Source organism: Lithobates pipiens, unplaced genomic scaffold (assembly GCF_037356315.1).
Source record: "Lithobates pipiens isolate NorthernLeopardFrog02 unplaced genomic scaffold, aLitPip1_a1.2 Scaffold_18, whole genome shotgun sequence".
In the NCBI taxonomy this organism is placed as follows: domain Eukaryota; kingdom Metazoa; phylum Chordata; class Amphibia; order Anura; family Ranidae; genus Lithobates; species Lithobates pipiens.
The window spans coordinates 163,335,687-163,357,778 of NW_027507758.1; the positions used below are offsets into that span (position 1 = coordinate 163,335,687).

General features: G+C 43.4%; 1 protein-coding gene across 15 annotated transcripts in view; it reads left to right on the forward strand.

Annotated features, from left to right (window-relative positions):
- Nucleotides 1-22,092, forward strand: part of SYNE1 (spectrin repeat containing nuclear envelope protein 1) — a 663,643-nt gene that overhangs the window by 530,699 nt on the left and 110,852 nt on the right. For all 15 annotated transcript variants that reach the window (XM_077486324.1, XM_077486337.1, XM_077486323.1 and 12 more), the window contains 6 exons: nucleotides 56-205; nucleotides 1,926-2,102; nucleotides 12,487-12,642; nucleotides 15,585-15,740; nucleotides 19,097-19,267; nucleotides 20,445-20,578. In XM_077486324.1, coding sequence (XP_077342450.1) covers nucleotides 56-205; nucleotides 1,926-2,102; nucleotides 12,487-12,642; nucleotides 15,585-15,740; nucleotides 19,097-19,267; nucleotides 20,445-20,578 — 944 coding nt within the window. The remainder of the gene's footprint in view (nucleotides 1-55; nucleotides 206-1,925; nucleotides 2,103-12,486; nucleotides 12,643-15,584; nucleotides 15,741-19,096; nucleotides 19,268-20,444; nucleotides 20,579-22,092) is intronic.

Below are 22,092 nucleotides of genomic sequence, written 5' to 3' on the forward strand. Positions count from 1 at the left end.
ATTCTATGTCCAATCTGCCATTATATGTTATGTTGAAATGTCGTTTTATTTTTAGCTGCAGATGGACAAGCTTCCTTCACGCCATGCCATTACTGAAGTCATGACTTGGATTTCCCTGATGGAAAATGTAATTAAGGAAGATGAACAGAACATCAGGAATGTTGTAGGATGTGAAGCTATTCAAGATTATCTGCTGAAATACAAGGTAATGTTAAACCACAGAGGGGGCATCAAAATACTTTTCCACTGAACCGTGCTACAATGTTGGTAAATCATCTCAAATATGAAGGCAACCTTATTGGAATTTTCACAATAATTCTTGTTTCAAATAAATCACTATTTGTTAGTGCAATCATTTCCTGTTTGCACATGGCCACCTTGTTTTGTAAGTTTCTTTGTTTTACATGAAACCCACACATGGCACAAGTATTACAATAGAACTCCAGACAATATTTATGGTCAGTGAAAGGACCTGCATACATTCCCTACCTTATTCCATACCTCCCAAGTTTTTGAGATGGGAATAATGGACACCTACTAGCATAAGTACAGTATGTAGGCATAAGACGCACACCCTGCCATACCCCCTTAAAGGAGAAATAAACATAAAAAATGATTTGTTTTAACCCACCTATATTCCTTTATACTGGCTTTTGAAATTTACAAATGTAGCAGTTTAGAAACTGAATGAAAGCTTTAGCACTGGGAAAGACTTTTTTTTAAAGATAAATGCATTTTATATACAGCTATATAGATCAGAACAAAATGAGGGACAAATGAGGAGCAAAGAGGGACATAGGGACTTTGTTCCAAATCAGGGACAGTCCCTCAAAAGCAGGGACTATTGGGAGCTATGCCTTACCATTATATCTACAAGTATTCTCTAGGTGCATAGACCTTCTAGGCGCATAGACCTTCTCTTATTGAAACAATTTTAACCAAACCCAGCCAAATAATGGGTGACTATAAGAAAATAAAATGGCTGTTTTAGTTGCATAGTCCCTTCTCCCAATCCAGCCAGTGATTTGACAATGGGGGAGATCATCCATATGTTTTTCTCTCCATAATGCAATTTCACTGACTACATTGTGCAAGGAAAACTTATTGAGAGCACTGATCCTCCTCCCGCTTCTGCTGCTGTGCAGATCATTCATTACATGAGGCTGATATCAACATAGATTCCGTTACATGCTAGTTCCACTTCCATGTAAAAAAATTTTTTTAACTAACACATCATGCACATCAGATTATGCACTCTAACATATTTACATATTATGAACATGCAGTAATATCACTTTAAAACAAGGCCTCATTCGTCTCTGCATTTCTAAGCATTTTGAAGACATTCAGTTTTAAAGTTCACAACACAGGCACTGTTTTAAAAAAAATAAGAACAGAGTCTTGGCATCCTTGCAGCAAGTGTTTCTAATGCCGCGTACACACGACCCGAATTTTCGACGGACTAGGTCCGACGGTCTTCCCGAGGGACTTTCGGCAGAGTTCCGACGGACTTTCTGAACGAATGGACTTGGCCACACACAAGCACAACAAAGTCTGAGGGATTCGAACATGATGACGTACGACCGGACTAGGAGAAGGAAGGTCATAGCCAGTAGCCAATAGCTGCCCTAGCGTCGGTTTTCATCCGTCGGACTAGCATACAGACAGACAGACTCTTCGACCGGACTCGAGTCCGTCGGAAAGATCTGAAACATGTTTTATCTGTAGGTCCATCAGACTTTTGTGAAAAAAAAGTTCGCTAGAGCCCATACACGATCATAATATCCAACGGAATATATACATTTATGCCAAGGTAAACACTGTATTACCTACATTTAACAATTCAGGATATCATTTGTATTTTTTTTTTGCAAATATTGTTTTTTTTTTTGATTTTTTTAAGAGCATTTTTTTTTTTTTTGCAGGGATTTAAGATTGACATCAATTGTAAGCAGCTGACGGTGGACTTTGTGAATCAGTCAGTTCTCCAGATCAGCAGCCAGGATGTGGAAAGTAAGAGGAGTGACAAAACAGATTTTGCTGAGAAGCTGGGAGCCATGAATAGACGCTGGCAGATCCTTCAAGGATTGATAACAGAAAAGGTACTAATAACATACATACTTAAAGTGGAACTACACTGAATCCGAGCAACACAAACCAAGAACACTATTTAATTCATTTTTATATGGCAAATTCACCCATTCATCCATGTCTCCATCCTTTCTTATGCTGAGAAATCACTTTGAAAAACCCCCCCTAGCAGTTCTTACCATGGCCCTGTTGAATAAGTGCAGATGATTAATGTAGCATTTACTTCCTGGAATCTATCTGTCCTTAGCTCAGGCATGCAGACAGGAGGGTGTGCTTAACCAGGTAAACCCCTCCTCCTCTCCTGCAGACTCATTGGATGTATAACATAATTTCCAAGGCATGTAATCCAGGAAGTAACTAAAGAAATGTAAAACAAGTAAATATGATATACTCTCCTATCTATTTACTAATGCTAGAAACATAAGGATTAAAATAGTTAATATTGATTGAGAGAGCGAAGAATTGCTATTAACTTAAATTGAAATGTAAAAGGTATATTGTTTATTATCTATTTTCATCATAGTAATATAAAATAGTTTGCAGTAGTGGTCTAATTTAAAATTATAGAGGGGCTCTAGTGTGGCCACTGACACTTTCAGAGGATGGCAAAATGGCAGCTAATTTCCGTATGTTGAAGAGCATTGTGTTTAGCTAGGAAGCCCATTTAAAATAAATGTGCTGTAATGTATCTCAATGCTTGAAATTGTTGGTCCTGCTGTGCTTTTAACTATAAAGCACACTAAAGAGAAAGTGGTAATACATTTTGCCGCACTTGGTGTCAGTGACAGCAATAGCAACTGCCAGAATTGGTGTCAGTGGCCACAATAATAACCCCATCATTGGTGTGAGTGACTGCTAAATTTACCCCTAGCATTGGTGCCAGTAGCTGCAACAATGCACCCAACATTGGTGGTCAGTAATAGTACTATGTAAACTCTTCATTATTGGTCAGTGACAAATCTAGTAACCCGCCTCCCTGCATTAATGACCAGTGACAGTGTTATTTTACCCCCCCCCCCCCACCTTGTATTTATTGGCAGTCAGTGGCAGTCCTGATTAGTGATGGACGAACTTCCGACGGGACGTTTCGCGAACGCGAAACGCGAACGGACACAAACGTTCGCGAAAACGACCGTTCGCCGCGGGCTCCATTGACTTCAATGGGAGGCGAATTTCGCAAACCTTTAGGTCGAATTTGCGGCCACGGGGTAATTATTAGGGGGTAGCACGTAGTCCCACCACCTGGACAATAGCATAATACATGTATGAGGTGAATTTGGGATCGATAACTACAAGCATTTTTTTTTTATTTGGGAAATTGTTCTGACAATTCAGGACTATGGAGCTAATGAAGGCAATGGAGGAGAGGGAAGGTCAGGGACCAGGGTAGGCAAACAAGAGGGTGCAGGAGATACAGAGCACTGACAGCAGCACCGTAATACAGAGCACTGACATCAGCACCGTGACATACAGCGCTGACAGCAGCTCCGTGACATACAGCGCTGACAGCAGCTCCGTGACATACAGCGCTGACAGCAGCTCCGTGACATACAGCGCTGACAGCAGCTCCGTGACATACAGCGCTGACAGCAGCTCCGTGACATACAGCGCTGACAGCAGCACCGTGACATACAGCGCTGACAGCAGCTCCGTGACATACAGCGCTGACAGCAGCTCCGTGACATACAGCGCTGACAGCAGCTCCGTGACATACAGCACTGACAGCAGCTCCGTGACATACAGCGCTGACAGCAGCTCCGTGACATACAGCGCTGACAGCAGCACCGTGACATACAGCGCTGACAGCAGCTCCGTGACATACAGCGCTGACAGCAGCTCCGTGACATACAGCGCTGACAGCAGCTCCGTGACATACAGCGCTGACAGCAGCTCCGTGACATACAGCGCTGACAGCAGCTCCGTGACATACAGCGCTGACAGCAGCTCCGTGACATACAGCGCTGACAGCAGCTCCGTGACATACAGCGCTGACAGCAGCTCCGTGACATACAGCGCTGACAGCAGCTCCGTGACATACAGCGCTGACAGCAGCTCCGTGACATACAGCGCTGACAGCAGCACCGTAAGCAGCCCCAGGAGGAAGTCAGCACAGCACAGGGATGGTGTGATCCCCTCATAATAAGAACCCCCAGGAGGAAGTCAGCACAGCACAGGGATGGTGGGAGCCCCTCATAATAAGAACACCCAGGAGGAAGTCAGCACAGCACAGGGATGGTGGGAACCCCTCATAATAAGCAGCCCCAGTAGAAATATGACACCGCTCAACCTCTTCAAAGAGGAGGGTAGGGGCATATAGTACGGTGTGCTTTTTTGGGTCAGGGAAGTGAGCCAAATGAATTAAGAAGGTCTGTGTGCTTGATTCCAAAAATTGTTTATAGACATATACATGGTCTACTGATCACATGTGTTGAATTCCTCCGAGATCCATGCCTCATTCATTTTTAGAAATGTGAGGTAGTTAACACTGTGGTGAGCTAGGCGAGTACGCTTATCGGTCACAATCCCCCCTGCTGCGCTGAACGTCCTTTCGGACAGGACACTGGATGAGGGGCAAGCCAACAGTTCGATTGCAAATTGGGCAAGCTCTGGCCAGAGGTCAAGCCTGCCCACCCAGTAGTCTAGGGGTTCATCACTCCTCAGAGCGTCCACATCGGCCGTTAACCCAATGTAGTCGGACACCTGACGGTCTAGGCGTTCCCTGATGCTGGATCCGGATGACACCTGTCGATGGGTCGGCTGAAAGAATGACCTCATATCCGAAGTCACCAACACATCTTCAAACCGGCCTCTTCTTGCAGGCGCTGTTGGATTGGTACCCGCAAATCCTTCTCTGGGAGTGGGAATTGCTCCTCTGCCAGCGCACGCAAAAGCAGAATGCAGCATTTCTCGAAGCAAGGCCTGGAAGTGCTGCATTCTGACAGCCCTCTGCGACGGCGGTAACATTTCCGCCATTTTGTGTTTGTACCGGGGGTCTAAGTACGTTGCCACCCAGTACTGGTCCTTGACCCTCATGCTTTTTATACGGGGGTCCCTATTAAAACACTGGAGCATGAAGGCCCCCATTTGCACTAAAGTGGAAGCGGTGTGGTGGCCTGGCTCCTGCTCATCATCCAGGATAATGTCGTCCTCTTCATTCTCCTCTCCCCATCCTCGCACAACAGGGATCCCAGAAAGGTTTAAAGCATGCTCTTCTTGCTCCTGCTCATCCGCCCCGGCACCATCCTCCTCTGACTCCTCATCAGACTCCTGTTGTTGACTTGTCTCAGATAGAGTAGCCCCCCCTGGGAATTCATCCAGCATTGCGACTTCCTCATCTTCCCGCTCCTGCTCCTCCACAGCCTGATCAATGACACGACGCAATGCACGCTCCAGAAAGAAGGCATAAGGTACCATGTCACTGATGGCGCCATGGCTGCGACTGACCAGTTTGGTGATCTCCTCAAATGGCCGCAGAAGTCTGCATGTGTCGCGCATGAGCAGCCACTGGCGCGGTGAAAAAAAACCCAGCTCCCCAGAACCGTTTCTTTCGCAGAGTTCATACAGGTAGACGTTAACTGCACGTTTCTGCTGGAGCAGCCTATCAAGCATATAGAAGGTTGAGTTCCATCGCGTCGGGCAATCGCAAATAAGACGTCTGACCGGCAGATGGTGTCGCCGCTGAATGTCAGCAAGGCGAGCCATGGCCGTGTAAGATCTTCTGAAATGGGCCGAGATTTTCCTTGCCTGCCGCAAGATGTCCTGGACCCCAGGGTATTTGACAAGGAATCGCTGCACGACCAAGTTTAAGACGTGTGCCATGCACGGCACGTGCGTGATTTTGCCCTGTTTCAATGCGCTAAGCAGATTGGCACCGTTGTCACACACCACTTTACCAACTGTCAAATTGAGCGGTGTTAGCCACTCATCTGCCTGTGAACGCAAAGCTGAAAGGAGTGCCGGGCCAGTGTGGCTCTTTGCTTCCAGGCACAACAGACGCAGCACGGCATGGCAACGTCTCACCTGGCATGTGGAATAGGTTCTGGGGAGCTTGGGCGGTGCAGTGGAAGAGACGCTAGCAGCGGAAAAGGAGGAGGCAGCTGAGGAGGAGAGGGAGGAGGATGGAGTAGGAGGAGGAGAAGAAGAGTCAGGCCTGCATGCAATCCGTGGCGGTAAAACCAAATCTACACGGGTGCCACGGGTTACATGCTTGACGGCCGTCAGAAGGTTCACCCAGTGGGCAGTAAAACTGATATACCTTCCCTGCCCGTGTTTGCTAGACCACGTGTCTGTGGTCAGATGTATCTTGGCACCGACACTGTGTGCCAGAGATACATTCACTTGCCGCTGAACATGGCCATATAGCTCTGGGATGCCCTTCTCTGAGAAATACTTCCTTCCTGGGACCTTCCATTGTGGTGTTCCAATGGCCACAAATTTGCGAAAGGCCTCCGAGTCCACCAGTTTATATGGCAGTAGTTGGCGGGCTATGAGTTCTGACAAGCCAGCCGCCAACCGTTGGGCAAGAGGGTTATCCGGCGTCATCATTTTTTTACGCTCAAACATTAGGCCCACGGAAGCCTGCCTTTTTGCAGAAAAATGTGAGCTTGGCGTGATGGAAGGTGGAGTGGAGGACAATTGTGAGGAGAGAGGAGAAGGAGAAGTAGAAGACGAGGCTGGACGGTGAGAGCCTGCAGTGTGGCTTTGTGTGTTCCGTTGCTCCCACTGGGCTCGGTGATGGCTGCTCATGTGCCTTCTTAAGGCGGTCGTCCCTAGGTGAGTATTGGGCTTACCGCGACTAACGCGTTGACTGCAAAGATTGCAGATGGCAACGCTATTGTCAGCAGCGGACACGTTAAAAAAAGCCCACACTGCGGAGCCATGTGCCGGTGTCCTGGGAGCGCCAGATGTGACCGTACATGGTCGATGACTCGCTCCTGATACATTTGCAGTCTGCTTTGTCCCTGCTGTGCAATGTAAGTCATTGCTGCTTCTCCTCCCTATCTGCTGGTCCATATCTCCCTCTGAACTCCCCTCCTCTTCCTCTCTTGTGGGCACCCACGTGACATCACTAGACACGTCATCATCAACGTCACCTTCCCCACCGCTATAAGTAGAGTAGGCAGCAACACCGGGGACCAACCTCCTCCTTGGGCTGATCTGGGTACTGGCGTCAGACTGCTGAGTAGCGCTTGTTGCTACCTCCTCTTCCTGATCCAATACCAAGAGTGGCTGCGCATCAGAAATGTCCTCTTGATATGGATCGGAAAATAATTCCAGTGACTCAAGCGGAAGGTATGTGGTGGTGGTGGTGGTGGTCGTGTTGTTGGTGGTAGTGTCTTTGGGGGTGCACATAGCAGAGAGTGAAGAAGAGGGTGCAGATCGAGAGGATGAGGAGGGTGCAGAAGAGTAAGGCTGAGCGAGCCACTCAACCAAGTCTGGTGCATCCTTTAAAGTAATTGAACGCACCTTCTGCAACTTCCCACTTTGGCTCAAGCCTGTTGCTCCTGCCCTACCCCTACCACCCCTGCGGAAGGGCCTGCCTCTTCCTCTGCATGTCATTTTTTAAATGACCCTGTGACAAAACTCTTAGTCCCTATACCGCTGAAGGACTGCTGCAGTATAGGTGAGCGGTCAGCAGTGGTGCACGTCAACCCTATCTATTGTGGACCGATAGCGGTCCTTACAGAACAGCAGACTGTACCGCACTCAAGCCTATGTACCGTAGCACCCTATACCAAGTTACCAGTCCTTATAAGAACTTTTGTGGACCAAGCAGGTTGTGTATTAGTGTTTAGCAGACTGTACGTCAGTCCCTATACCGCTGAAGGACTGCTGCAGTATAGGGCAGCGGTCAGCAGTGGTGCACGTCAACCCTATCTATTGTGGACCGATAGCGGTCCTTACAGAACAGCAGACTGTACCGCACTCAAGCCTATGTACCGTAGCACCCTATACCAAGTTACCAGTCCTTATAAGAACTTTTGTGGACCAAGCAGGTTGTGTATTAGTGTTTAGCAGACTGTACGTCAGTCCCTATACCGCTGAAGGACTGCTGCAGTATAGGGCAGCGGTCAGCAGTGGTGCACGTCAACCCTATCTATTGTGGACCGATAGCGGTCCTTACAGAACAGCAGACTGTACCGCACTCAAGCCTATGTACCGTAGCACCCTATACCAAGTTACCAGTCCTTATAAGAACTTTTGTGGAACAAGCAGGTTGTGTGTTAGTGATTAGCAGACTGTACGTCAGTCCCTATACCGCTGAAGGACTGCTGCAGTATAGGTGAGCGGTCAGCAGTGGTGCACGTCAACCCTATCTATTGTGGACCGATAGCGGTCCTTACAGAACAGCAGACTGTACCGCACTCAAGCCTATGTACCGTAGCACCCTATACCAAGTTACCAGTCCTTATAAGAACTTTTGTGGACCAAGCAGGTTGTGTATTAGTGTTTAGCAGACTGTACGTCAGTCCCTATACCGCTGAAGGACTGCTGCAGTATAGGGCAGCGGTCAGCAGTGGTGCACGTCAACCCTATCTATTGTGGACCGATAGCGGTCCTTACAGAACAGCAGACTGTACCGCACTCAAGCCTATGTACCGTAGCACCCTATACCAAGTTACCAGTCCTTATAAGAACTTTTGTGGACCAAGCAGGTTGTGTATTAGTGTTTAGCAGACTGTACGTCAGTCCCTATACCGCTGAAGGACTGCTGCAGTATAGGGCAGCGGTCAGCAGTGGTGCACGTCAACCCTATCTATTGTGGACCGATAGCGGTCCTTACAGAACAGCAGACTGTACCGCACTCAAGCCTATGTACCGTAGCACCCTATACCAAGTTACCAGTCCTTATAAGAACTTTTGTGGACCAAGCAGGTTGTGTATTAGTGTTTAGCAGACTGTACGTCAGTCCCTATACCGCTGAAGGACTGCTGCAGTATAGGGCAGCGGTCAGCAGTGGTGCACGTCAACCCTATCTATTGTGGACCGATAGCGGTCCTTACAGAACAGCAGACTGTACCGCACTCAAGCCTATGTACCGTAGCACCCTATACCAAGTTACCAGTCCTTATAAGAACTTTTGTGGAACAAGCAGGTTGTGTGTTAGTGATTAGCAGACTGTACGTCAGTCCCTATACCAATGAAGGACTGCTGCAGTATAGGGCAGCGGTCAGCAGTAGTGCACGGCAACCCTATGTATTGTGGACCGATAGCGGTCCTTACAGAACAGCAGACTGTAACGCACTCAGGCCTATGTACCGTAGCACCCTATACCAAGTTACCAGTCCTTATAAGAACTTTTGTGGACCAAGCAGGTTGTGTGTTAGTGATTAGCAGACTGTACGTCAGTCCCTATACCAATGAAGGACTGCTGCAGTATAGGGCAGCGGTCAGCAGTAGTGCACGGCAACCCTATGTATTGTGGACCGATAGCGGTCCTTACAGAACAGCAGACTGTACTGCACTCAGGCCTATGTACCGTAGCACCCTATACCAAGTTACCAGTCCTTATAAAAACTTTTGTGGACCAAGCAGGTTGTGTGTTAGTGTTTAGCAGACTGTGCGTCAGTCCCTATACCGCTGAAGGACTGCTGCAGTATAGGGCAGCGGTCAGCAGTAGTGCACGGCAACCCTATGTATTGTGGACCGATAGCGGTCCTTACAGAACAGCAGACTGTAACGCACTCAGGCCTATGTACCGTAGCACCCTATACCAAGTTACCAGTCCTTATAAGAACTTTTGTGGACCAAGCAGGTTGTGTGTTAGTGATTAGCAGACTGTACGTCAGTCCCTATACCAATGAAGGACTGCTGCAGTATAGGGCAGCGGTCAGCAGTAGTGCACGGCAACCCTATGTATTGTGGACCGATAGCGGTCCTTACAGAACAGCAGACTGTACTGCACTCAGGCCTATGTACCGTAGCACCCTATACCAAGTTACCAGTCCTTATAAGAACTTTTGTGGACCAAGCAGGTTGTGTGTTAGTGATTAGCAGACTGTACGTCAGTCCCTATACCAATGAAGGACTGCTGCAGTATAGGGCAGCGGTCAGCAGTAGTGCACGGCAACCCTATGTATTGTGGACCGATAGCGGTCCTTACAGAACAGCAGACTGTACTGCACTCAGGCCTATGTACCGTAGCACCCTATACCAAGTTACCAGTCCTTATAAGAACTTTTGTGGACCAAGCAGGTTGTGTATTAGTGTTTAGCAGACTGTGCGTCAGTCCCTATACCGCTGAAGGACTGCTGCAGTATAGGGCAGCGGTCAGCAGTAGTGCACGGCAACCCTATGTATTGTGGACCGATAGCGGTCCTTACAGAACAGCAGACTGTACCGCACCCAAGCCTATGTACCGTAGCACCCTAGACAGACCAAGTTACCAGTCCTGATAAAGAGCTTTGTGGAACAAGTGAGTTGTGAATGATTAGCAGACTGCAGCAGAAGGGCAGCAGTCAAGTATAATATTCTTTCTATATTTGGAAGAAAGAATATTATACGTGTACAAGCCTATTACCGTACCACTGATACCAGTCCTGAAAAGAACCTTTGTGGAACTAATAGTAACAGCAAGTCTTTAAAATTATCCTCACTGCCTGACACACTGCTTCCTGCCTGTCCCTATACAAATTGGCAAAAAAGAGTAGGCTGGAACGATTAGCTGGAACAGCTCTTTTGTGGACCTGATAGTAACAGCTAATGATGATGATGATGATGATGATGAAGAAAGACTAATCTGGCTGAGCTGTCCCTAAAATAGCAGCATACAGCGCTCTGTCCCTTTATCTAAACTGACAAAAGAAACTCAGGCTGCTGACCTAACACCTATACCAGTCCTGAAAAGAACTTTTGTGTACCAAATAGCTAGCGTTTTCTCTGTCCCTACTCCACACAGGATCCTTTCCCTACAGTGACAGAAGAAAGAATGTAAAATGGCCACCGGATCGGGTGTATTTATAGGTTAGGGGGAATGTCCAAGTGTCCATGAGCTGTCATGTCTCAATTGGTTGTCCTGTAACACATGATAAACGTGTCACGAAAGGTTAAAGTTCTTGTATACATTAAACACGTAAGTCCGCCGGGGCGAACGACGGAAAAAGGCGTTCGAACCCGCGGACGGCGAAAGTCGGAAATTCGCCGCGAAACGACCGCCGGGCGAACCGTTCGGCCATCACTAGTCCTGATAAATCACTCCATCTGACAATTGCAGCTTTATTTTAGTGCTGCAGCACAGTAAAGTCTTAGCATACAATTATCATTTTCATCCTTTTCTTAAATACCTTCTTCAATGACTAATTCCACACAAGAGTCTAGGTGCAAATTGTACAGACATTCTATTGATGTGGCTGCTTGATATGTTCTTTGATATGTATTTTATTAGTCAACAGGAGTTCTCTGTGTTCCTCATCTTACTCTTATTCTAGATAACCTAATTACCCTTTACACACAAATAGTATTACGTTGTAAGGTTTATCTTTAACAGACCAGTGAAATGTCTAAATATGCATCTTAAAATATGAGCTTTTTTAATGCTACATAACTAACATCACTCTGTGTTAACCAAAACTGGACTACAGGTGAACAGCGGAATATCCAGCTGAAATACACTTGGAGCAGAATGGGAGCATCATTTGTCTGAGTTCTCTTTCACTCAGCATGTTCCCTGTCTGCCCATGTGCATACAGGAGTGCCTGGTTGGCACCTAGTGCTACCTTGGCAATCAAAGGAGAACACAGTGCTGTAAAGAGCTAGGAGGGTGCTGCTCACCCCAAGTAAATACAAATAGAACTAGTTCCCCCACAAACGGGGTTTTTAGGCAGCAAGAGACAGTAATAGAAGCCAATAGAAGTAGTATAAAAGGTATTTCAATATTAATTGGTAAAAACAGTTTTTACCAATTAATATTAAAATACCTTTTATACTACTTCTATTGGCTTCTATTACTGTCTCTTGCTGCCTAAAAACCCCGTTTGTGGGGGAACTAGTTCTCCTAGTGCTACCTTTTACTTTTCCATTCTAAGAGCTTCTTTGCAGGGGATGGTAGAGACTGAATTATTATGGTACTTTATTATTATTTAATATTATATTATTTCTTATTATTATTTATTATTATATTATTTACTATTATTTTTTATTATTATATCATTTATTAATTATTATGGTAACACATTATGGTACTTATTCTAGTTTTATCCATAAATACATTTTATTATTATGATAGGAATACTCAACTGCATGAATGTTTTTTTTGTTTTGTTTTTTATCTTCCCGTAGTTCAGTTTTAAATGCAATTATTCATAATATGCCAAGGTCTTCAAATCTTGAAAAAAAATTATAATGCCATATATTATGATTACTGTCCACAATATTCATATTTGTATTTCTGTACAGATTCAGTTGCTAGAGGGATTGCTGGAATCTTGGACAGAATATAGGAACAACGTGCAGAATCTAAAATCTTGGTTTGAGAAACAAGAAAAGAAACTGCAGAAATATCAGAGCATCGGAGATCAAGCTTCAGTCCAGAACAGCTTAAAAGATTGCCAGGTCAGGCACCAGCTATTATATGTTATCTTTTTTTTTTATATTAACTGTCTTATAAGATACATATTAAGGGCCCAGCATTAGAACGTTTCTTGGGTCCGCACCTAATATACAGAATTAATATGTAACAGTGTTTACATATCAAAGGCTGCTCTTACATTTGGGCTCTTTTCTCATTATTGCATTGGGGGGACAAATGAAACTCACTGTGATGAATTTCGGTGCCATTCCGTTGTAAACCATCTATACATTGTGGTGTGCTTTGTTAAAAAAATGCTGAGTCAAAATGAATGCGCACAATACTGCATGTTAACATGCATGCAGTCACCCATCGCAATGCAGCACAAAAGGATTCCTTAATCCCAGTTTAACCCCCTGTATTTATCACTGTATTGCAGTCAGGGTGCATATACAGCAATACATATTCCGCTATTTGTTTGTAGATGTTTTTTCATTCCTAAATTCTGATGTAAAGAAGAATTGGACCACTCCTCTCACACAAGTAGCAGCCTGGGTCACCAGTGGTTTGACTTGTCCTTCTAAATACTGCTCCAATCAACAGTGCTCAAAGTGTTACTAAATTCAGTAATATGAAAATAGTTCCTCTGCCCCCCCCCCCCCCCCACTATGCCCACAGCTTATAAATCTTCTTTTTGCATTAAAATACTGCCACTATATATACCTTTTCTTGCTGATTTGTATACCACATCACATGATAAACTGTACAGTTTGTCCAGTCCTGAGTTTTCAGGTAGGAGGAGATTTCCACTACAGCCTGTGTACACGCCCACCCACATGTGTGATGTCAATATCATGTGACCTGAACAGTTCAACTGAAACAGTAAATGTTCTCTCCAGCAATAGAGACTAAACTGAGCATCTGCAGGACGGCTACCCTCATTGTATTATATGGCTTTGCCAAGATAGTGCAGGAGGGAAGGATCTGTTCATATAGTGTCAAAGAGCCTTTTTACACAATGCAGAGGATTAACCAATTAAGTTCCGCAGTGAGTATAACAAGCGTGCTATTCTGCATATACAGATTTTATTGTTGTGGGTTTAGTAACACCTTCAGCTTTTTAAGTACAGAAGGTTCAGTTGGGCTTTAAACTATGTGAAATTTATGTTAAGAAACAAAATGTTGTTTTGATATTTTAAACCCAGCCCAATACCTTTTTGCTAGTTTGCAACACTATTAACTTAAGTGAGGGACACTAGGTTTTCCTTCCTTTTTTTTATGAGAATATAACGGTTAAAGTGATGCTAAAGTCTAAATTTTTATATATAAAAAAGAGGTGATGCTTACCTACTATGTGCAAGACATTCCCCCGCTTCCTCCTCCCATGGTTCCTGCTGCTTTCAGTGTCTTCTGTGAAAGCAGGAAGTGAGGAGAGTGGTGCTGGAGCTGGTGACAGCTCTGTAGCAGTTACAGGAGCAAGGTAAGTGTTTAGAGACAGGGGAAGAGGGGAGCTAAGAAAGATAGTGAGATTTTTTTTACCTTAAGGTCCCTTTCACATGTGCTGTCCGACCGGGTCCACCTGTCTGTTTTTCAGGCAGACCTGATTGGACATTGCACTCTCCCCTATGGAGTGGCAGATGTCAGCGTTGACATGTCCGCTGATATCTGATTCTGTCCACCAAATCCAGACAGATGTCGGTCCTATTTTCCATCTGTCTGGCGGATCGGATATGATTGGATGAAAACAGACAGGCATCTCTTTTCACCCGATTTCCCCATAATGGAGAGCAGGACTGGGTCCATCTCTGCTCTGCTCAGTGAGCAGAGACAGACCTGTCATCCGCCTGCTCAGCGGGGATCAGCATGTGGAGAGATCCTGAGTGATGTTCACGGTTGGATTTTGAAATTCACTTAACCCCTTTATCTGTGGTTGAAAGCTCTTTAGCCAACCATGAGAGTGCAAGGCATTGGAAGCTGGTGAGTGCGTTATCCGAAGGGCGCACCCTTCACTGAATCACTGTCACATATTGGTGTGGTGGAAGAATTTAGAAGATACTACAATTTAGCGCCACAATTTTTATCTCACTTCTGTTAGAGGTTTAAATATTGTTCATGTTATTGCATTATTTAAAGTGGCAGCTATAGAGATTTAGATCTTGTCAATAGGCGCAATGGGGGGATTTCAAGTGTAGGCAATAGGGAATTTGCTGACCATCAGTTTTTTGACATGTGAATACCCACATACATCTGTTGGCATTGTCAGCCTGTCATTGCTTTCTACATTCACCTGTCAATCTAGCCGCAGGTGTAAGTTGGGGTTTTGCCACAGCTGTGACATAAATCCTGTGTGAATTAGGCCTTAACTGACATTTTCTTCCCAGTGGAATAATATTGAATCCAAATGGCAAAATTCACTGAAAGGACAATAATAACAGATAACAGAAGTAAGGTTACATTGCGAATATGGTCACATTTACACTGGCATTATGGCTCCTACAGCATGAATCAGCTATTTGTTTACACAGCTGGAGCATCCAGGAGCCCGCAGCAGCCAATGTTACTCTATGGAGATGCAGTGGCTGCACAGACATAGCCGCTCATCCCTAATTTGACAGATGTGCAGGGGCCAGTTAGTGGCCCTAAATATAGACAGCCTTAAAAATAGCTCCACCTGAATAAGAAAAAGGCTGATTCACGATGTATGGGCCACAGCACATCTGTAATTGAGGCCTTAATGACTGTCTACCTTTCTTTCAACGTATGTTTTGTATTAATTTTGATGTCCTACAGTATGCATTTAAGGTCGTACTCACGTGATGTTTCCATTGAACCAACAAAAATATTTTTGCTATCACTGAATTATTACTCAGCTAAGACAAAGATGTTCTTTGCTATGTAGAAAAGTTAACCGGGGCAACTTGTTCATATTAGCAACAGTTTTCAAAGACTTTTCATTAACATTTGTCAAATTGTTTCCCTTCATCAGGAACTAGAAGAACTTATTAAGGCTAAAGAAAAGGATGTGGAAAAAGTTGGACAGACTGGGCTTTCCTTAATTCATAACAAAAAAGAAAAAGTCAGTGCAATTATTATGGACAACCTTGGTGAACTTCACCAGTCTTGGGCTAATCTGGATTGCAAGGTATGTGGTTTAGTTGTGAATGAGCACAAGTTATCTGTGTGAAACCGGTCTACCAATGTTCCTGTAATGTCCTGTCTACGTCCATTAACACCTTGACAGTAAAATAACTATTCTACAGAAGTTCTTCCTTCCATGGTGTGCGACCAATCTTCATTTTCTTCAATGTGGTTTAGTTATGCTACATATTATACAGGGTGTTGTGTGTTTGTGACATCCTAGGAGCATATTTATAAAGAAGTAACATTCCTGGTGCGTGTGTTTTAAATGACAGTGATTGATTCACCACCAGTGAATGTTTGGTGGACATCACATTCATTGCTTCATAAATCGACTCCTTAGGCCCCTTTCCCACGAGGCGGGTCCGGTTTATCTCAGCTGGGGATCCATCTGCTGATCCCCTGCTGAGCTGAGTGGAGCAGCCAGATGACAGGTCCATGTCTGCCCCGTTTATGCAGAACGGACGCGTACACAGCCGTCTCTGCTTAATGGGCAGTTGGATGTAAATGGATTGAGTGTCTGTTTACACTCGACTGCCCTCCGATCCGGCCAGGAAGAGGGGAACTGATCTCCTTCCATTTGCTTTTGCCAGATCGACATCTGACTGCCCATAGAGGAGAATGGAGGGTCTGATCGGCTCCACCTGAAAAACGGACAGGTAGACCTGATCGGACTACTCACATGAAAGAGGTTTTATATTTTTTCTTACATGGCATGGTAAGAATAAGTATGCAAAATAATCATTTTTCTTTATGATACTAGTATTCAGAGACGTATGGTAGTAAGGGTCACCTCCAACTAAAAGTCTTTCTTTAGTTTTGGATAGTGTGGAACCTCTTAATAGAGGGTTTATCCCTTTCTTAAATAACAGAAATGTTTTTATTGCTGTTTCCCCATTGGAAAGATTTCTTCTTATTTTTGTTCTGTCTGGGGGACATCAGTCAAGAGGTGAGGGAAATCTCTCGAAAAAGGGCACGGCTATAAAAACCGACAGAGGCTCTAATGCTTACTCAAAACATAAAAAAAATTTTTTTTCCCCTGCAGATAGACTTTTGTTGCAGATGTTTTTCCTCATGTAAATATCAGTTGTGTTGTGTCTATTGAAAGTAGTCTTTTTTTGTTTTTGTTGAACCGTCAACCAAATTCCAAACCTCTATGGTCATTTCAGCTACTAACCATGATGCATTGTTTCAATCCGCTTTACTGCTTGTAAGAATTGGAAGCAAGCATGCGATCTTATAATAAAAAAAAGCTATTGCACCCTTTCTTGTGGATACTTGAAAAGGCCGTGGTATAGTTACTGATTTTGTTTACATTAACAGTGTTCGCCACACGCATCACATAAACTAGGAATAGGTAAAGAAAGTGATGCTCTACTTTTGTTATCGGAACTGGCCACTGGGTGTCATTGTTCCATAACTAGAAAGTGATATTTTCCCTCACTTTAACCTCATTTTTTTTAAAGAGAAAATAAATAAATAAAAAGATCTGTTCAGTAATGTGAAACTAAGGGCTCATCCACACTTGTCCGGGAAGTGGCGTTTTTCTAGTTTATTATGGTTTTCTGTGTACCTGGTTCACACTTAAACACCACCTTCAGGTGAGCCGTGGCGCAGTACAGAAATCTGCAACATCCATCCCACACTGCAGCTCACCCACAGCTCAGTTTTTGTTAATATTTCAAAGCTTTGCGGTTTAGCTGCAGTGCATAGAAATAAATTAAGTTAGAAAAGGTAAAAATCACTGACACTTCCTGCATGATATGTGGCATTTTATTGTGCAGGTAGTGTGAACTAATCCTAATGAACCTAGCGTACTGTACATTTGAAACACTGACCTACAAAAAGGTCAGTTCACTAAAATGTGAGAATTTTTTTTAACTGTGTTTGCTATTTTATCTAATCAACAGGATAATGGTAGAAACAAAAGTATAGCATATGTGTGTACTTTTTTTTTTATGCATTCAAGTGTTTTTCTCTCGAATATTGTTTTTGGCATAAATCGTAACCATTATTGTATTGCACCCTCAAATACATCCTTTTGCTACTCTCTTCCTCTATAGACACTTGATAGAACCTCATAATTATAGTCAATCTGTAGTGTTTTAGAGAAAACATATTTAATAATCTTAGGCCCCTTTCACACTGGGACGGGAGCAGGGTCGGCGGTAAAACGGTGCTATTTTTAGCGCCGCTTTACTGTCATTTTAGCTGCGCTATTCGGCCACTAGCGGGGCGGTTTTAACCCCCTGCTAGCGGCCCAAAAGGAGTCAAAACCACCCGCAAAGCGGCGCTTTGCCGGTGGTATAGCCACGCTGCCCTATTGATTTCAATGGGCAGGAGCGGTGAAGGAGCGGTGTATGTACCACTCCTTCACCGCTCCAAAGATGCTGCTTGCAGGAGTTTTTTTCCCATCCTGTAAGCGCACTGCTCCAGTGTGAAAGCCCTCGGGCTTTCACACTGGAGACACAGCAGCGGCTGTTTCAGGTCGGTTTGCAGGCGCTATTTTTAGCGCAATAGCACCTGCAAAGCGACCCAGTGTGAAAGGGGTCTTAGTGACTTTCACATACAAATTATAGCAAACCTTTATGTTGCAATGCAAGATTAGCAAATCTACTTAATAAATAATAATGACATTATTTATAATTATTCATTTATCAATAATTATTACATAAAAGAAGAAAATGCTGTATTCATTGTTTTGATTGAGTGAATGGGCTTGGTTCTGGAAAGAGTAGGGAAGGTTGAAAAGCCGTGTCAGTGTATTTTTTTCCTTCTTGTGTCTCCTTTCATTTCCTGGCCCGGAGACACAACAGGACATGAGAGGAAATTCCCATCGGGGAAATCCTCTTTTAGACAGGTGTCCTCATTGGAAGATTTACTTTCACCTTGGTGACAACACTCAATGTTTGGAATTTTCTTCAAAATTCTCTCCTGGTCACATTGCTCATGAGGACAAACAGAGAGTGAATCTCCGCAGCATTAACAGCAGGAAAACTTTGAGAGGTTCCAAAATTTCCCTATCAAAAACGAACAAAAATTGTTTTGGTAATACATACACTTTAACCACACTTGTGCTGTTCCTTGAAGTTCATAAATCTCATTAGCTTTCCATTGTAAGACAGCTTATTGCCAACTAATAACTTCAGAAGTATGATATAGTTTTCTTGACCAGCCATCTCTCCTTTGTGGCTGGAGCAACAGTGTAAATAACTTAGAACAAGGTATTGAAGTCTGAATAGCTGACTGCTACTAAAACCATGGAGCCTTTTGTTAATCTGCTCATTTGAAGCCATGAACAAAGAAAAGAGAAGGCAGAAGAAAGTCAAACTTATTTTATGTTTCTATTGTTTTTCTTAGGTGTGTCAGCTAAAGATATTGTTACAGTCAGTACTTGATCAGTGGAGCATTTACAAGGAAGTGTACGAAGATCTGAACAGTTATTTGATGGAAGCCAGGTATTCCTTGTCCCGCTTCCGGCTCTTGACAGGATCCATGGAAGCTGTGAAAGTCCAAGTGGACAATCTGCAGGTGAGAGAAAATTGAATATGATTTAATGAATGATCTTGCTGTTGAGGAATTATCATGATTAGACCCATGTTATAGTAATTAAACAAATATTTTATTATAACTTCAGGTGTAACTATATAGTAAAGTTGTTCTCTTGTTTTAATTATTCCAGATATTAGAAGTAAAATTTGTAGGATTGTTATCTCTGCTCCCAAATGACCAAACTGCTTATCATGTAGGTTCTACACAAGTGTTTTATATACCTTATTTATCGGTGTATAACACGCACAGGTGTATAACACGCAAATTCATTTTAAACCCTTGTACACACGGTCGGACATTCCGACAACCAAATCCGTCGGATTTTGTCCGACGGATTTTGTCCGAAACTGTTGCATACACACGGTCGGACAAAGTTGTCGGAAAATCCGATCGTTCAGAATGTGATGACGTTATTTCGTTACGACGGGACTACGTTCAGGCTAGTAGCCAATAGCTTTGGTGTAGGAATTTGATCTGAGCATGCGTGGCACTTTGTCCGATCGGAATTCTCTACACGTGATTGGACAAGGTCCGATTGGATCATGTTGTCCGAAAATTTTACCGACAAGTTGGAAAACTTGGTCCATCGGATACTCTGAAGAAAACAGTCCGATGAAGACCACACACAGTTGGATTATCCGACAAAACGGTCCGATCGGACACATTCCGTCGGAATCTCCGACCGTGTGTACAAGGGCTAAGAGGGAAGTTTCAGGAAAAAACTTGCATTTTTGTATTGGCGTATAACAGGCACACGCTATTTGCACCCGATTTTCATGGTGAAAAAGTGAGTGATATACGCCAATAAATACAGTATGCTCATTGTTTGGGTCCTTTTGGACATGAGAAAAGGATCCAGGACAGACACAGTACATTGTAGGGTTAATTGACCATAGAATTTCCATGGAAGAGTTTTTTTGTGGGCAACATTTGTACAATTTTCAATCTGTGGCAAGAAAAGTTCAGATTCTTCAGATTTGCTTGTTGTTATGATGATAGTTATATGCTATACTTTGTTTAGAACCACAAAACATTTTTTCTTTTTCCCAAAATGCCATAGCTAACATTATTTTAGCTATTTAATCATCTCATCTATCCTGTTCTGCTTCTAAATAATCTAGAGTTGACTTCTTCATGTAATGGTTTTTACTTACAGAGTCTACAGGAAGAACTCGACAAACAGGAGACAGTTTTAAACAAGTTTGCCTGTGTATCAAACAAGCTCCAGAATGAATGCTACCCGACTGTGACAGAAGCACTGAAGAGCACTTTAAAAGAGGTTACCTCGAGGTAAAAAGCTAATTTTATCGAAATCACATATAGGCACATTCTTGTTGTTCCATTCAAACACTTGAAATCCTCAATCCAAACATTACTGTCTGAATTGATCTCACTATACCACTTTAGACACGGAGAAGAACACCGTGCCACCATGCCAACTATCATTATAACATTTCAACAGGATAACTCAAATCTTGGCATAATGGCTTTGCTAAACTTAAACATTGTGCTTTTTTGGGGTCGTGCATTGTATCAACGGTGCACATACTTCTAGATGTATCTTACTATGTGCAGGCCAAAATTATTTTAGTTTAATTAAAGAAAAAAGGATGGGAAAAAGCAGATATGTCCACTAATAAAGGGTTAAATTAATACTACCCTTATTGAGTCCTTATTAAGGTATTAGTGCCGTAACCAAATAGCATATACAAACGGAAAAAAGCAGTTCGATTAGCACGGACTGCAGAAAGAGGTTACTTTGGGCACCAAAAGAATTTTTTACCTCCAAAGATAAGGTTAATTGAACATTTATAATTTATTTAAAATTTCAAATAACATAATTAACCATAGTTTCATCATTAAAAAACCAAAGACCATTCATAAAAAATGTGTCCAGTAAAGCAAACATAAACCATATAAAACAGACCACAGACAAAACATAAATGACACACACAACAAACACAAAAAGTGACGCTGGTCCGGACCAATTGCTACCGATTGCCAAAAATGGTTATTATAAACCAATTAAACCTGTAGAAATGCTCACAATATCGGTTAATATATTTATCTGGCAATCAGCAGCAAGCATGGAAAAGAGACTAATTTTAAAGTATGGCTATTACTATCAGCCTGATTCCCGAAAATCTTTACGACAGAGTGTCCATTCGATAGTTATGAATATACAATCCATTCGTCAGTGACAATGTTTGGTATTTCGAAAGTTGTCGGCTTGGATTAACCAAATTTATGTGATAGTATAGAAGTTATTTCCTTCGGAGACTGCTATTTGTTCACAAAGGCCACAGAAAGCTAATATAAAGCACAACATCTGAGTTGTTTCACGACTAGAAGCAGTTCATTTCCATTTAGTCAGTAAATGCTGCAACATCACAGTACATCAACAGATAATTTTGAAGGGCCATAAATTATGTCTCATACAATACCGCAGCCTTCCCCAGTGCTGTTGTTTGTTTCTCTGAGGAAAAACAGATTGTCCGATCCTGAAAGGGTTACTTCACGAGCATAAAGTTTTGCTCTACCGACACATGTTTTATAACATCCACACGATATGCACTACTCACGGGCCGACATCAATCGTTGTTATTTTCGATATGAGAACATTTCGGCGGCCCATAAACAAAGGTGATCCTCTGCTGTTAGTGATTCAGTGCACATAGCTCGCTTTAGCAAACGAGGGCTTACGGAGACACCGATCTTCCATATGAAGGAATAATATCGAATTTCTCAAAAAACAAGGTTCGTCCAGCATCCGGATGTGATGTCAAAATTATTTTAGGACCAGG